At 41.4% G+C, this 15432-nt stretch overlaps 1 protein-coding gene across 1 annotated transcript in view; it reads right to left on the bottom strand.

Moving 5' to 3' along the window:
* The window catches only part of whrnb (whirlin b), a 58802-nt gene that overhangs the window by 24283 nt on the left and 19087 nt on the right, over window positions 1–15432 (bottom strand). The window contains exons 4-5 of the mRNA XM_063017855.1: window positions 7019–7224; window positions 3031–3067 (exon numbers count right to left, since the gene is read on the bottom strand). Of these exons, the coding sequence (XP_062873925.1) occupies window positions 3031–3067; window positions 7019–7224 (243 nt within the window). The remainder of the gene's footprint in view (window positions 1–3030; window positions 3068–7018; window positions 7225–15432) is intronic.

Consider the following 15432-nt stretch of genomic DNA (forward strand, 5'->3'; position numbering starts at 1 on the left):
GCCAACCAACATCAGGCAACAAACACACACACATCTATTCACTGATTTACTCATTCACTTTACTTTCTCTCTTTATTTGTCATATATACATATACACATGTACAGTACAACAAAATATATATTTTTTGCATATCCCAGCTTGTTTTTGGAAGCTGGAGTCAGCCATTGTACAGCGCTCCTGGAGGAGAAAGGGTTAAGGGCCTTGCTCAAGGGTCCAACAGTGGTAGCATGGCAGAGTCAGGATTTAAACTCCTGATTGATGGCCCAAAGCTCTACCCACTAGGCTACCATTGTCCCATGAATTCATTTAGAGCAGCCAGTCCACCTTTTGCATATTTTTGTGAGGTAACAAAATCTTGTAAGACCCAAACATTTTATAAAGGTTTTAACCTAATGTATTATATGCTCAGCAATGTCTTTGCTCTGTCCCTTCTTTTACCATTACTGCGTTTCAGGGTTCATTGATACTCTTAATTGATTCTAGTAAACAGTGCCCGGGTCTAAATCCCTAAGGTCTACACCATGTGAGGCCTTTTACAGAAAAAAAGGATGATTTACAGCACCAAACTCCTCAAGGTTACTCCAGCACTAATGCAATCTGCGGCCTGGCAGCCAAAGAGAGAAAAACTGCTCAGCCCAACACTTTCACTTCATGAAGCAGTACTCAACCCCTCCCTGCCCTCTTCACCACCTATTTCTTCCTCTCTTCTCCCTCCGCTTCTCAACCACCTACCCCTTGTACATGTTCCCCTTCTCAAGCACCAACCCCTTGTCCACAATCTGCTGACACATCACTGTTTCACCACTGCAGTGGCTACAGTCCAGCAGCATGGTGTTAACACACAAACCATCACTGATAATTTACTGTAAAACCACACTGTCCAATATTTGCAGAATGATTTATCTAATACAGTGGTACCACCTCGCTGGAACAGAAAAATATCAGTAAATGCTGGTTTTGTGTTGAAATTACGGAATATGCTGGCTGCTGACCAGTAAAAACCAGCACTGCCGCCTCACAGCAAGAAGGTCCTGGGTTCGATCACCAGGTGGGACGGTCCGGGTCCTTTCTGTGTGGAGTTTGCATGTTCTCCCCGTGTCTGCGTGGGTTTCCTCCGGGAGCTTCGGTTTTCTCCCACAGTCCACAGACATGCAAGTGAGGTGAATTGGAGATACAAAATTGTCCATGACTGTGTTTGACATTAAACTTGTGAACTGATGAATCTTGTGTAACAGTAACTACCGTTTCTATCATGAATGTAACCTCCCCAGAGTAATTTCTCTGAAAGTGATGTAATGCACTAGCTCACTACCATTGATATCAGCGTTCGAATCTCAGCTATGCTCAACCTGCTGGGCACTTTCACAGGCACGATTGGCTGTGTCTGTTGGGAGGGATGATCGAAAGGGGTTCTAATTTCTGTTGCAATTGCGGGCTCTGCTGGCTAGTTAAAGGTGTCTGGACAGTGATGGTGAATCATGGGGAGTAGTGCGTGACTCTCTGTGCACGATACTGCTCTCTGTGTAAGCCTGTACAGGACAGGTAAAAACTGTGGCAACTGCACACGTGTCAGTGGGGGCATAGGGGGCAAGTTAGGTTTAACCATTCTCAGCCTTGCTGGGGTCTGCAGCAGTGGAGGAGTGGTAAAAGTGGGTAATTTAAAGAGAAAGAGGAAATGCATTTACAGACATTTAAAAAAAGCCTTCCTATATAATTGTCCACTTTCTCTATAATTGTCCACTTTTCCCACAGCCACTGTTTACTGCAAATACGCTTCGTTCTGCCTCCGCAGCTCTGATGTGATGAACATGGCTGAATGTTTATACAGAGAGACAGAGATCACAGCCCTTCAGCCAGACAAACAACAAGCTTTCAACCCAAGCCTGATAGCATCTCAGAGGACAAGTGAAGGTATGCACACAACCAAACACACACATACACACACTGTCATGTAAATAGCACCTGAATTCATTATAAGGACACTGGCATTGGTTAATGAGATTCCATGCAACAAATGAGGGTTAAAATAAATCCTGGTGAGGTCAAGGAGCTCCTTAAATTTTTCAGGGACAAAATTATTAAACATGGAAAAATGTTCTCTTCACTGGCTTCCTGTAGCTGCACGCATTCAGTTTAAAACACTGATGCTCGCCTACAAAGCCAAAAATGGACGAGCCCCAAGCTACCTTTGTGGTCTGATCAAACCCCTCTCTGTACCACGCAACCTCCGAGCCACTAGTCTCGCTCGACTTGATCCTCCACCCAGGACTAGAGGAAGACAAGCATCAAGACTCTTCTCTGTACTGGCACCCAAGTGGTGGAACGAATTTCCTCTGTCTGTCCGAACATCTGAGTCTCTTGCAGAGACGATTAACAACCTTCATCACCTCTTTACTGAGCACTTAAGCTGACATGTACTTACTTACTAACACTCTTTTACTTAAAAAAACCCAAAAAACTTTGGTTCTAACAGGTTTTAGCAAATTTGTGTTCTTGGACTGTTGTTTACTTAAACTAGAGTAAGGTAATGTTTACTATGGAAGCACTTCTGTAAGTCGCTCTGGATAAGAGCGTCTGCTAAATGCCGAAAATGTTAATGTAATGTAATGTAATGAAAAATCGACACAGTCATAGCAAACATCGTAAACAACCCTATCAGTACAACTGCCTTGATGGTGGCTCTGTGGGTAGCACTGTCACCTCACAAATAGAAGTTCCTGGGTTTGATTCCCAGGTAAGGCAGCCCGGGTCTCTTCTGTATGGAGTTTGTATGTTCTCCCCGTGTCTGTGTGGGTTTCCTCCCACAGTCCAAAGACATGCAAGTGAGGTGAATTGGAGATACAAAATTGTCTGTGACTGTATTTGTCATTAAAAAATGGACCTGATGAATCTTGTGTAACAGTAACTACCTGTATGTACTGAACATAGCATGTGTGTTTTGACAGTGAATTGACAATGAAGAAAATGGAACACGTCTTTAATGTGACCCACAGGCAAACTCATAAACAGGCCATTTATATTTAGCTTACCTTTCCTGAGCTCCCAGCTCCACTATCCTCTTGTACACTGTAGGAAAGAAAAAATAAACACTCTCATCATGGGTAGATGATCAGTCTGCTGAAACACTATAGTCCCAGGTGGGGCAAACTCTACATCCAATCATACAATAGACTTATGGTATGTTTGGAATTCCAGAGACAAGAGCCTGTCCGTTTGCCTTCGGTACAAGAAGAGTGTAATGAAGTGTAGCACTAAAAGCCACCTTGGATGTAAAGGGGCACTTTTGAAATGAGCACCTCCTGGGTCTTCAATCAGCTGTGCTCCATTAGAAAAGTGAGGGGGCGAGAGAGCTAGTGTTAGAATAAGGGAGAGAGAGGTTGAGAGGGAGAGAGCTTTCAGCCAAGAGTGCTGTCAAACAACAATCTACAGTCGCGTTTATACTCACACACACACACACACACACACACACACACACACACACACACACACACACACACATTCACACAAAGTGATGGGTATGTGCTGTTTATATGTTGACTCATCTAACAATACGTTTCTACCGTCGAAAGCCGCCAGCAGCTATTTTGAGCCACATCTTTTTTGCACCACACAAAGCATGTTAAGAGCTTCTGACCTGGATTCCATTATGCAAACCAAATAAGAATTTGAGTGAAATTTTGTACAATTGAGAGAAAATCTTTTCTGCATCTTTACATAAATGGTTAAACTCATCCACAGTGGCAAAACCATCCCTCTCAACAGCACCACGCCAATTTGATTCCTTTTGAAATTCAAATTTCCTTTTCCTTTACATTAAGAGTGAAAGCTGAGGCAACTTTCAGTTATAAAAAAGCATTTACTGTTTATTTAAATGGAGACGTGGACAGAGTTCAAGAAAATGTAACATTCATTTACTTGGCAGATGCTTTTACAGAAAGCAACCAGTGATGCAGAATCTAATTCAAGCATAAAGCTGAGCAGTTCAGGCTGAGATTAGAAGTCTTGCTGTACGTCTGAAAAGTCTAAATCTGATGGAGTAATGCAACAAATCTTTTATTTATTCATAGTCATTCATTTCTTATCTGGTAAAGGTTCCTGTGTGTCTGGGGCCAATAATGGAAACAATGGATTCAATACAGAAATACACCCTGGACGGGCGGCACGGTGGCTCGGTGGGTAGCACTGTCGCCTTACAGCAAGAAGGTCCTGGGTTTGATTCCCAGGTGAAGCGATCTGAGTCCTTTCTGTGTGGAGTTTGCATGTTCTTCCAGTGTCTGTGTGGGTTTACTCCGGGAGCTCCGGTTTCCTCAAACAGTTTTAAGACATGCAAGTGAGGTGAATTGGAGATACAAAACTGTTCATGACTGTATTTGACTGTGCCTGAACTGATGAATCTAATAATTACTTACCCTGTCGTGAATGTAATCAAAGTGTGTAAAACATGACGTTAAAATCCTTATAAATAATTGTAAATACACCCTGGATGTGAATCAAACCCGGGTCCTTGAGCCAAAACTACCTAATGCAGCACCACTGATCTTCCATATATAACTATGCAGGCTTAGTCACATCAGAAAGGTATTGAAGTGAGTGTGGTCAGGCTAAGACTAAACCTAAGGAATTCAATCGGATTATACAGACTTCAGAAATTCAATGTATAGTTTTCAAATTCACTTGGGGAAACATTAGGTCCTACGTGTACACAAAGTTTGGAAGCTTGTTGACAATCTGTCAAGGCCTCAGTTAAGAATTAAAAAGGCATGCAAGCATACATTCTAATACATGTTATTTAGAAAAAAATTTTAGTACAGGTTGCTTATGCAAAATTAAATACACTGTCATGTGCAGAATTTGGTATGTGCAAAACCAGCCTTTAATATGATTTGCAACCTGTGTATCATGATCAGGGCCTGCAGTGGTCTGTATTAAACCTATCCTGGGAACATCACACACACACACACACACACATGATTTTTTTCTACTAACAAACACTTAACAAAACACTTAGTTCATTTTTTATAAGAAAGTAAGTTTCATGTTGTCATAACAACACAGATCTTCCTGTGTTCAATCATCATGTGAGCTTCCTAGTTCAATACAGTGTATCACAAAAGTGAGTACACCCCTCACATTTCTGCAGATATTTAAGTATATCTTTTCATGGGACAACACTGACAAAATGACACTTTGACACAATGAAAAGTAGTCTGTGTGCAGCTTATATAACAGTGTAAATTTATTCTTCCCTCAAAATAACTCAATATACAGCCATTAATGTCTAAACCACCGGCAACAAAAGTGAGTACACCCCTTAGTGAAAGTTCCTGAAGTGTCAATATTTTGTGTGCCCACCATTATTTCCCAGAACTGCCTTAACTTTCCTGGGCATGGAGTTTACCAGAGCTTCACAGGTTGCCACTGGAATGCTTTTCCACTCCTCCATGACGACATCACGGAGCTGGCGGATATTCGAGACTTTGCGCTCCTCCACCTTCCGCTTGAGGATGCCCCAAAGATGTTCTATTGGGTTTAGGTCTGGAGACATGCTTGGCCAGTCCATCACCTTTACCCTCAGCCTCTTCAATAAAGCAGTGGTCGTCTTAGAGGTGTGTTTGGGGTCATTATCATGCTGGAACACTGCCCTGCGACCCAGTTTCCGGAGGGAGGGGATCATGCTCTGCTTCAGTATTTCACAGTACATATTGGAGTTCATGTGTCCCTCAATGAAATGTAACTCCTCAACACCTGCTGCACTCATGCAGCCCCAGACCATGGCATTCCCACCACCATGCTTGACTGTAGGCATGACACACTTATCTTTGTACTCCTCACCTGATTGCCGCCACACATGCTTGAGACCATCTGAACCAAACAAATTAATCTTGGTCTCATCAGACCATAGGACATGGTTCCAGTAATCCATGTCCTTTGTTGACATGTCTTCAGCAAACTGTTTGCGGGCTTTCTTGTGTAGAGACTTCAGAAGAGGCTTCCTTCTGGGGTGACAGCCATGCAGACCAATTTGATGTAGTGTGCGGCGTATCGTCTCAGCACTGACAGGCTGACCCCCCACCTTTTCAATATCTGCAGCAATGCTGACAGCACTCCTGCGCCTATCTTTCAAAGACAGCAGTTGGATGTGACGCTGAGCACGTGCACTCAGCTTCTTTGGACGACCAACGCGAGGTCTGTTCTGAGTGGACCCTGCTCTTTTAAAACGCTGGATGATCTTGGCCACTGTGCTGCAGCTCAGTTTCAGGATGTTGGCAATCTTCTTGTAGCCTTGGCCATCTTCATGTAGCGCAACAATTCGTCTTTTAAGATCCTCAGGGAGTTCTTTGCCATGAGGTGCCATGTTGGAACTTTCAGTGACCAGTATGAGAGAGTGTGAGAGCTGTACTACTAAATTGAACACACCTGCTCCCTATGCACACCTGAGACCTAGTAACACTAACAAATCACATGACATTTTGGAGGGAAAATGACAAGCAGTGCTCAATTTGGACATTTAGGGGTGTAGTCTCTTAGGGGTGTACTCACTTTTGTTGCCGGTGGTTCAGACATTAATGGCTGTATATTGAGTTATTTTGAGGGAAGAATAAATTTACACTGTTATATAAGCTGCACACAGACTACTTTTCATTGTGTCAAAGTGTCATTTTGTCAGTGTTGTTCCATGAAAAGATATACTTAAATATCTGCAGAAATGTGAGGGGTGTACTCACTTTTGTGATACACTGTATCTATGGCTAACATTATTAGCATTTTATGCTTTATTTTATCCGTATAAATTTATTAGAAATATGGTGGGGGACTGGTAGGGCAAGTGGTTTCCTGGTAGTCCTGTGATTTTAGATCAGACACAAGCACAAAACCCTTAGCACTAAGCTATCAAAACCATAAATTAGAGCTCCTATTTCTCTGTAATAAGAGTGACAGCACACAGAACAGAAAATCTGTAAGAAAATTTAGTGAGTAAAGCAAATCAGAAGGGATTAGTACAAGGTCAGTCATTACCTTTTGGTGGCATTGGTCAAACTTTCTGCAGTCTGAGGGCTTGAGATCCACTTGGTCTCGTCCACCACGGTGCGGGCGTGAGGAATACGCCCCACGTCCCTCACAGTCATTAACATGTGCCGTGAGCTCTTCAGGATCCGGACGGCCTCGTCATGAGCAATGCTGTGGAAACTCTGCCCGTTCACATCCAGGATCTGATCGCCAACCTGCAGAGGGTCAGAAAGAGAAATTTAGGTTGTATTTCATTCTTACATTCCATCAGGTTCTGTTTGACTCATTTTTTAATTACACCACAAGTAGACATGAATGTTTTACATACCATAAGGAAAATGAAGTTATAATGAAGTAAAAAGTAAAGACAGTACACAGAAAACAGAAGAATGTGTAACAAAGTCACTTAAGGGATGAAAGATTTAGAAACTGTGAAAATATACGTATCTGAGGACAGAACCAGCACGAAAAAGAAAGTTCTAAAAACTGTGAGAATAGTGCACATATGTGGAGCTGGTACACCCTTTTAAGAGTGGCACAGTGGCTAAGTGGGTAGCACAGTCGTCTCACAGGGTTCTGGGTTCGATCCCCAGGTGGAGCGGTCCGGGTCCTTTCTATGTGGAGTTTGCATGTCTGTGTGGGTTTCCTCCGGGAGCTCCGGTTTCCTCCTACAGTCCAAAGACGTGCAAGTGAGGTTAATTGGAGACAGTAAATTGTCCATGACTGTGTTTGATATAACCTTGTGAACTGATGAATCTTGTGTAACCAGTAAGTACCTGTCCTGTCATGAGTGTAACCCAAGTGTGTAAACATGAGGTTAAAATTCTAAAAAACAAACAAAGAAAACACCATTTTAAAGAGGGTTAAACCTGTAAGAACGGGACTGGACTGTGGCATAGCCAACACAACAAATGCAAGAATAAAGAATATTGAAAGAGAGGTTGTACTTAAAGTCATCGTGCCATGTTAGGAAGGACAGCAATATAACCTGTGAGAAAAGCCAAAATATCATATACCAAGACCAGATAGTTCTGGAATCTGTGAAAATGGTCCCTGTAAGTCAGACTAGCCAGTTGGTCAACACAGACCACTATATTCATGCTTACACAATTAATTAACAAGATGGGTGGGAAGGTTATTGATTCAATAATCACTATGAGAGAATATGATCCTAGTTACCGGTATGACATTATTAGATGAGACTTAAATAACCGGTCGAGCATCAGAGAGCACATTGTGGTGTTGTACGTACATGTAGGCAGATCTAGAAATCGTTCTGGCTGACCTCACAGCGAGGATACAGAAAGTACTTTAGAATGCGGACGCTGCATTCCCACAGGATGGTCTAATCACAAACCATGCACAAAAGAGTCCAGTTTCCAGCTTAATGAAACACAAGCTGCTACACCAGCACAACAACAGAAGCGCTAACAGCTTCACATGGGAATCAATAGAAGGAGCAGCAATCATGTAAACCTGGTATAAGAGATTTCACCAGTCAATGGGCAGGATTGTGTCCATTTAAAGTAGAAGATACATTAAAAAAAACCTCTTAAACTTTAAATAACTGACAACTTAAAGAAAGTGTAACAGTTAATATAGTAGCACTTTGCAGTTTAGGGAAGGTCTTTTCCTGTTCCAGCATGACTGTGCCCATGTACACAAAACAAGCTTATAAAGACATGAATAAAAGCTCGGTTTAAAGACACTTCAGTGACTCTGCACAGAGCCCTGACCTGAACTGGAATATCAATTGAGACATTCTTGACTATCATCAGTGCCCAGCCATACAAATGCTCTTTTGATTGAATGGGCACAAATTCCCACAGACAACTGGCTGTCGTTATAGCTGAAAAGATCATATAGAGGTCACACTGTTCAAATACCATTTGTTTTAAAATGGGAAGTCTAACAAGCTCATGGTCAGGTGTCTGAATACTTTTGGCCATATATATAGTCCATTATGGTTTTAAAATTGCCCAGGATGAACATCTGCCAAATCCAAGGTCAATAACATTCTTGTATTGAATCTTTTAAATTGCTTCCAAGTGCCAACGGAGCTTTTTAATCGGTTGGATGTGAAAGAAAATGCACTGCAAAGACAGAACAAAGCAAAGCAGCTCTCATGGGTGAAGGTTTTTAGTGGGTCCATTTCTTTTTCATTTTATTATATGCTTTTATGGATACAGTAAAACGAGAAGGTAATTTATGGATGTGTGCATGTTTTTTGTGCTAATGAACTACAAAGGTGGATGCAGTGGAAATAGCAGAGGGTAAAATTTTATGGTGTACAGAACAAGATTTGGCTCTATCAGATGTGTGAATTTGATTTATTGCTCCAAGAATGAGATCAATCAATGACTCACAGAGGAAGAGCAGCTTTTATTTGTTCCCCAATCACTTTATGGCACCCGACACCTGAACAATTTATTCAAAACCATGCACATTTTTATGGAGACTATTTTCCTTTGCTGCTGTAACAGCCTTCACTCTTTGTAATGTTTGTGCATTAGAATTTAATTCAGTTTCAGCAGCATCATTGAGGTCTTGCTTTACATTTTTCTTAAGTGTGTTGGGGGCAGTTAAGGTCAGAGCTATGTGCAGTGGTCACTGTCTTCCACTTCATACGCAGCAAGCAATTTCTAGTAAAGCAGCTACCTCACTGTCATGCTAATACATAAAATGATCTTTATCTCACTGTTGCCTTTACATGCAACTATGCAAAATGCAATTATGTAGAATGACAATGCGTGCTTAAACATTAAAAACTTCTTTTAATGACATTTAGAGGCTATGTCCATTTACATTTTTAGCATTTAGAAGACACTTTTATCCAAAGCGACTTACAGCACTGTGACAGTATATTTTCTAAGCAATTGAGGGTTAAGGGCCTTGCTCAAGGGCTCAACAGTTACATCCTGGCAGTGGTGGGGCTTGAACGGATGACTAGTCCAGTACTTTAACCACTAGTCTACAACTGCCCTAAAAAAAAAATCCCCATAAAAACATAAGCATTCTTTTGTTATTCACGAAATTCAGATTCACCACTCCAAAGTACACTTTCCACTGCTCTAGTGTCCAATACTGGTGAGCTTTACATCAGTCTAGCCGATGTTAGGCCTGTGCTACTACTCAGCCCTAAAAACACAATCCCTGAAGCTTGCAGTGTTTATCTTATTGATTTAGTTTCTAGAAGTAGTTTAAAACATAATAGGAAGGTAGACAAGTTGCACCTTGTGGTCTCGTACTGTAGGCTTGTATGGCATTAATGGCTAAGCACTTGCACTTCGCAGTTCAGCTCTAGCAAAACAGAAGTTGGATAAACTGATTTAGCATACTGAGCCTATTCTACTGAAAATGTTGCACTATGAAGATTGGATGGCAGTGCTTGAGTTTAGGCATCTAGTAGCAAAATTTTGGAAGCATATCACAGTACATTTATTCCATAGGCCAAGACACTAAATCGAGCCTTGATTTCTTCAGTAAACACACACATGCCTTGAGTTCCTAGAAAATTTCAGAAACGTTCCTCATACGACCCCCCTGAAGCGTCCCTCTTCCTTCATCTCTGCCACTTCTTATTTTCACTTTATAAATCTCTTTGCTGTCATTTCACACTCGACTCTCAAGGACTCTGTCTTCTCACAATAGCACTGACCTTATCTAAAGCAAGCCTTGGCTATCTTGTGTAGGTGAAGACAACACGATTGTGTTCAAAAGGAGACAGGATGAGTGTGCGCTGCTCCGCCTGTCTATCACACCCAGCAGACTGCTCTGTTTATTTCCTCTCTGTGTCCTCCAGGTGGCCAGAAATGAGCCGGTCATAAAGGACATAGAGAAAGCACAACGTGCCATTATTCCACCGGCTGATGCTATAGGCACAAACAAGAAAACATTGTATTGCGCCTCAGGCACAGACCTTCATCCATCCAGAGACTGAGGCGGACGATGGCCATGAGTGACTGATGAATGTGTACACTGAGTCTCGGATCTAGTAGAGCCAGACTTTAATTTAGACCAACAAAAACCTTGCAGATGGAACAAACAGCAGGACATCAGTCAAAATAAAGTTCATACAGAGACCTCTGTTAGAGAGGCTGATGGGATAGTGTCATCTTACTTTGAAAAGAAATCCAGGTTTCACCATCACCACACACAAACCACCAGGAAAATTGGCCTATTATGCAAATGATTTCAACAGTCATACATAAACTATTCATAATGAATGGGCAAGATATTAGAAAATGTTTGTCATGTTTATAATTTTAAAATAATGTGTGTTTTAGCTAACTTTTCTACTGGATCTAAATCCTGCTTTTTGCTTAGTGTTTCCATTTGCATTTAGACCCACCACAACCCCTGCCTGCCCCATTCCTTCTTTGTTTTGTTTTTATTTAAAAACTATAGATGCACTATATGTTTATTGTAGCAGACACATTGATTAAAGGCTGAAGGGTTGATTTTTACCCCTGCAAGGAAGGTAAAGTCAAACATACACCTGTATCTGTTTTTCCCCAAAATCCACCTGACAAAATTCCAAAAAAATTAAAACTACGTCCAAGAGAAAAGCTTCTCTAATCAGGCAGCCCTTGTTATATCAATAATGTCAGTGTCAATAAGGTGTAGATGGTATTTTGTGGGATGGTGGAACATTGTTAAAGAAAACTTCTGCCAGTTCTTTGAGGGATAATTGAAGTGATGACATAAAACTGATGATTAGCGAGGACATGGAGAGTACTTGATCTTATCCTGGTGTTTATCAAACATCTTTTCTAATCATTTTACCAATACTTACTGTGTGGGGCATTCTCATTCTGAAATATTGAGACATCATCATGGTTTATGGTTGAGTTACCATGTGATCTACCTGGTCCTAAAAATATTTGTTTTTTGGTTCTTATATGACCATGCAATGCAAATTTTATAGCTAATTATACACAGTCGAGTCACAGCGGCACCAGCGCAAAACTCATGAAGGAATCCCTCATTGCTGTCATGGGTAAAAGTACCATGGGTAAAATTGCCTTCCCAGGGGCGGATGGGATCTTCCAGCAAGACAATGCAACATGTCACATGGCTAGAAATGTCCGACATTGGTTGGAAGAGCATGACCAAGACTTCCAAGTAATACCCTGGCCCTCTAATTCATCATACTTGAGCTCAAGCATGGCCCCAGATATCTGTGACAACCTACCAGACCTACCTTACTGAGTCACTCCCAGTCCATCTAGCTGATGCCCGTGCTGCACACGACGGTAACTCTGGATATTACTTTCCTTGTTTCTACACTCACTGTCCATTTTATCAGCTCCACTTACCATATAGAAGCACTTTGTAGTTCTACAATTACTGACTGTAGTCCATCTGTTTCTCTGCATGCTTTGTTAGCCCCCTTTCATGCTGTTCTTCAATGGTCAGGACCACCACAGAGCAGGTATTATTTGGATGGTGGGTCAACTAGGTAAGAGTGTCTAATAGAGTGGACAGTGAGTGGACATGGTATTTAAAAACTCCAGCAGTGCTGTTGTGTCTGATCCACTCATACCAGCACAACACACACTAACACACCACCACCATGTCAGTGTCACTGAAGTGCTGAGAATGATCCACCACCTAAATAATACCTACTTTGTAGTGGTCCTTTGAGGGTCCTGACCATTGAAGAACAGGGTGAAAGCAAAAAATATATATACAGTATATAAAGGGGGTTAAGGGCCTTGGACATGGGCCCAAAAGTGGCTGCATGGCAGAGACGAGATTTGCACCCACAACCTTCTAATTACTAACCCACATCTTCACTCACTAGGCTACCACTGTCCTATACAAGGATTGCAGGCATTTAAATCTAACAACATTGTACCTACTGTGAAGCGTGCTGAAAATGTTTAACTCTGGAGCTGTTTTGCTGCCACTGGTGCATTGCAGAATGTGAAAGAAATAATTAGTAATTAGAAAGAAAATTAGCAAGATGGTTGAACAATAAACTTTTGATGTCAGTTGTAAATGACAGATGGTGACTGCAGTAATAGTAAAACAGCCATACCACAGAAACCATGTTATGATTTTATGACTTTTTCACAAATACATGAATAAAAATTGCACCAGGCATTCTCTAGCAAACCATGTTCACAGTCAGCAGCAACTTTGTGGAACGAAACATATAAATATTTAACTTTTTTACTTATAATGCTGAACCACATTTCACAGGACTGAAAACAAACAGTATCAGTATTATCTGCACAATGAAAATATAATTCTCCTATAATCATTAATGAACTGAATCAAATGTGTTTGATTCATTAAGATGAACACTGGGCTAAATTAAATCAAACCTTCCATTACACTATGCATGGGTATCTGGAGACTTATTAGGAGTTCAGACCCATTTGCTGGTGCTGGCTTTTAATTCCTAACCTGTAATAATGCACGCAGAGGTTCATTCATATGCAAATGCAGGAGTGCACATTTTAATACAGCACTGCAGCACTCTGGTAATAAGAGCTGGGGAACATAATTCACTTTCCTTGTTTATCTGCAAATAGCAGTCTGTAAGGCCATTTGTTATGTGCAGTCTGTTCATTCAAAGTTTTTATTAGTTCCTCTAGACCCAGAATTACCCTAAAACACCATATAGAAGTTAGTTCAGAAACTAGTGCGCACATGTCCTTTACTAAACTGTGTCCGAAATCGCATCCTTCCATACTGAACCCCGCTCTTGCGTACTGCTTTCGAGTACTGTTCAGTATGGAAGGATGCGATTTCTGACCCAGCCCTTGTTTGATTAGCCAGACCATTCATGTTGGATTAATATTTATCTTTATTACCTGCTTCATCCCAGTCAAGTTTGGTAACAGTGGGCTAAAGTCCAGATGGATCGTGAACAATGTGCCGATCCATTTCAGAGCTTAAATTTTTACTGGTTTATTTACTTAAGCTAGAGCAGCCAATCCACCTAGCAGTACCCAGATGGAACCCAGGTGGACAAGGCAAGATTTTTACCAAACTTCACAGAACCCATGAAACAGCCACTATGTGCTGTATCACTGTGTTGACTGGATTAGGATTGTAAATGAATAACAATATGATAGCAAGGTGGTCTCCATCCTCAACTACTTCATTCTGGTTAGGTGGGCCCAGGACCCAGAAGCACTCAGTATAAAGCAGATTTACATTCTGGAGAAGGTGCCAATTCATTGGCAATCCATGCAGGCAGTAACCACAGGTAATGATTGAACCCAAAATATACCTTTTATCTGTCATCTTTATACCTTTCCAAACAAGTGAGCAATGCAAAGTCAAAAATAAGTGAGAGAGAGAGCAATTCAGTGAAAGTCTGGCATTTTTTCAAAGCCAAATGTCAAGTATGAGTAAATGTAGCTGCAGCTCCAAGCAGAGGGTGTACAGAGAGTCAGAAATGAATCAGTAAATGCCACGTCAACCAATAAAACAAACTCCAGCAGCACAAAGCAAGGTTTCTGGAACATACGGAGTCTACAGTCCTGTCACACCTCACGCTCACCTTACGAACCACACATCTCTAATTTACTGACACTCTGCAGTCCTGTTTGGATTGAATTAGCTTCTCAGGGGGACGTCTGTAATAAAATTCTTCTTCTCCTCACTGGAAAAAGTCTCACACTCGGATTGCAATTACATTTCTGCAGGATGTACCAGTTTCCAGCTGCAGAGCTTCTTCGCTCCAGTGGTTTTTCAGCTGCTGGTACAAAACTGTAAACTGCTTGTCCAGTACTCTCTGATCAAATACAGCTGATGTCAAGGATTTGCATCTACTTGTAGGAGACATGTACCGTATGTCCTGGCAGTCTTGTTATTTTAGGTTTTAGTAAGTATGCTATAAATAATAAGCTGATGCAACATGGGTGATACAGCCAGGCTTAGGGGTTGCCATCCAAGAAAGAAATCCCTGCTCTGAAATCGGTACCTACAACTTGACTGAAGTTTGTTGCTGTTCAAATGACTGAAGTTGCATTCTTGTCAATAGTGTCAAGTAATACCTGGTAAAGACAGAATTTTACCAGGACCCTGCATTCAGCCAAACCTTGTTTGAATAGAAATTTAAGTCAAGCACTTGTAATTTACATTTTCTGATATGGAGACATAGGGTCTGTCTTAAAACCTAGTGAGCTGCCTTGCTTCCTACTGCCTACCTGGGCAGTTGCCTAAGAAAAGAGATTTCTAATAAAACATTAAACTTATAAGGCAGATTATTTAGACATACTATTTAGACTGTGATTATGTTACTGCAGTTATTGCTTACTAAGCTAACACAGTTAGCCTCAGGCCATTCAAACCAATGGGTAGAGACGGCACAACCTGCTAGCATGCCAGCTAACGTCTCCCTCTGTGTACTGAAAACGATTGCTGAAAACTGTCACTGACGAGTCCAAATGTGCAAATAAATG

Source organism: Trichomycterus rosablanca, chromosome 21, assembly GCF_030014385.1.
Source record: "Trichomycterus rosablanca isolate fTriRos1 chromosome 21, fTriRos1.hap1, whole genome shotgun sequence".
In the NCBI taxonomy this organism is placed as follows: domain Eukaryota; kingdom Metazoa; phylum Chordata; class Actinopteri; order Siluriformes; family Trichomycteridae; genus Trichomycterus; species Trichomycterus rosablanca.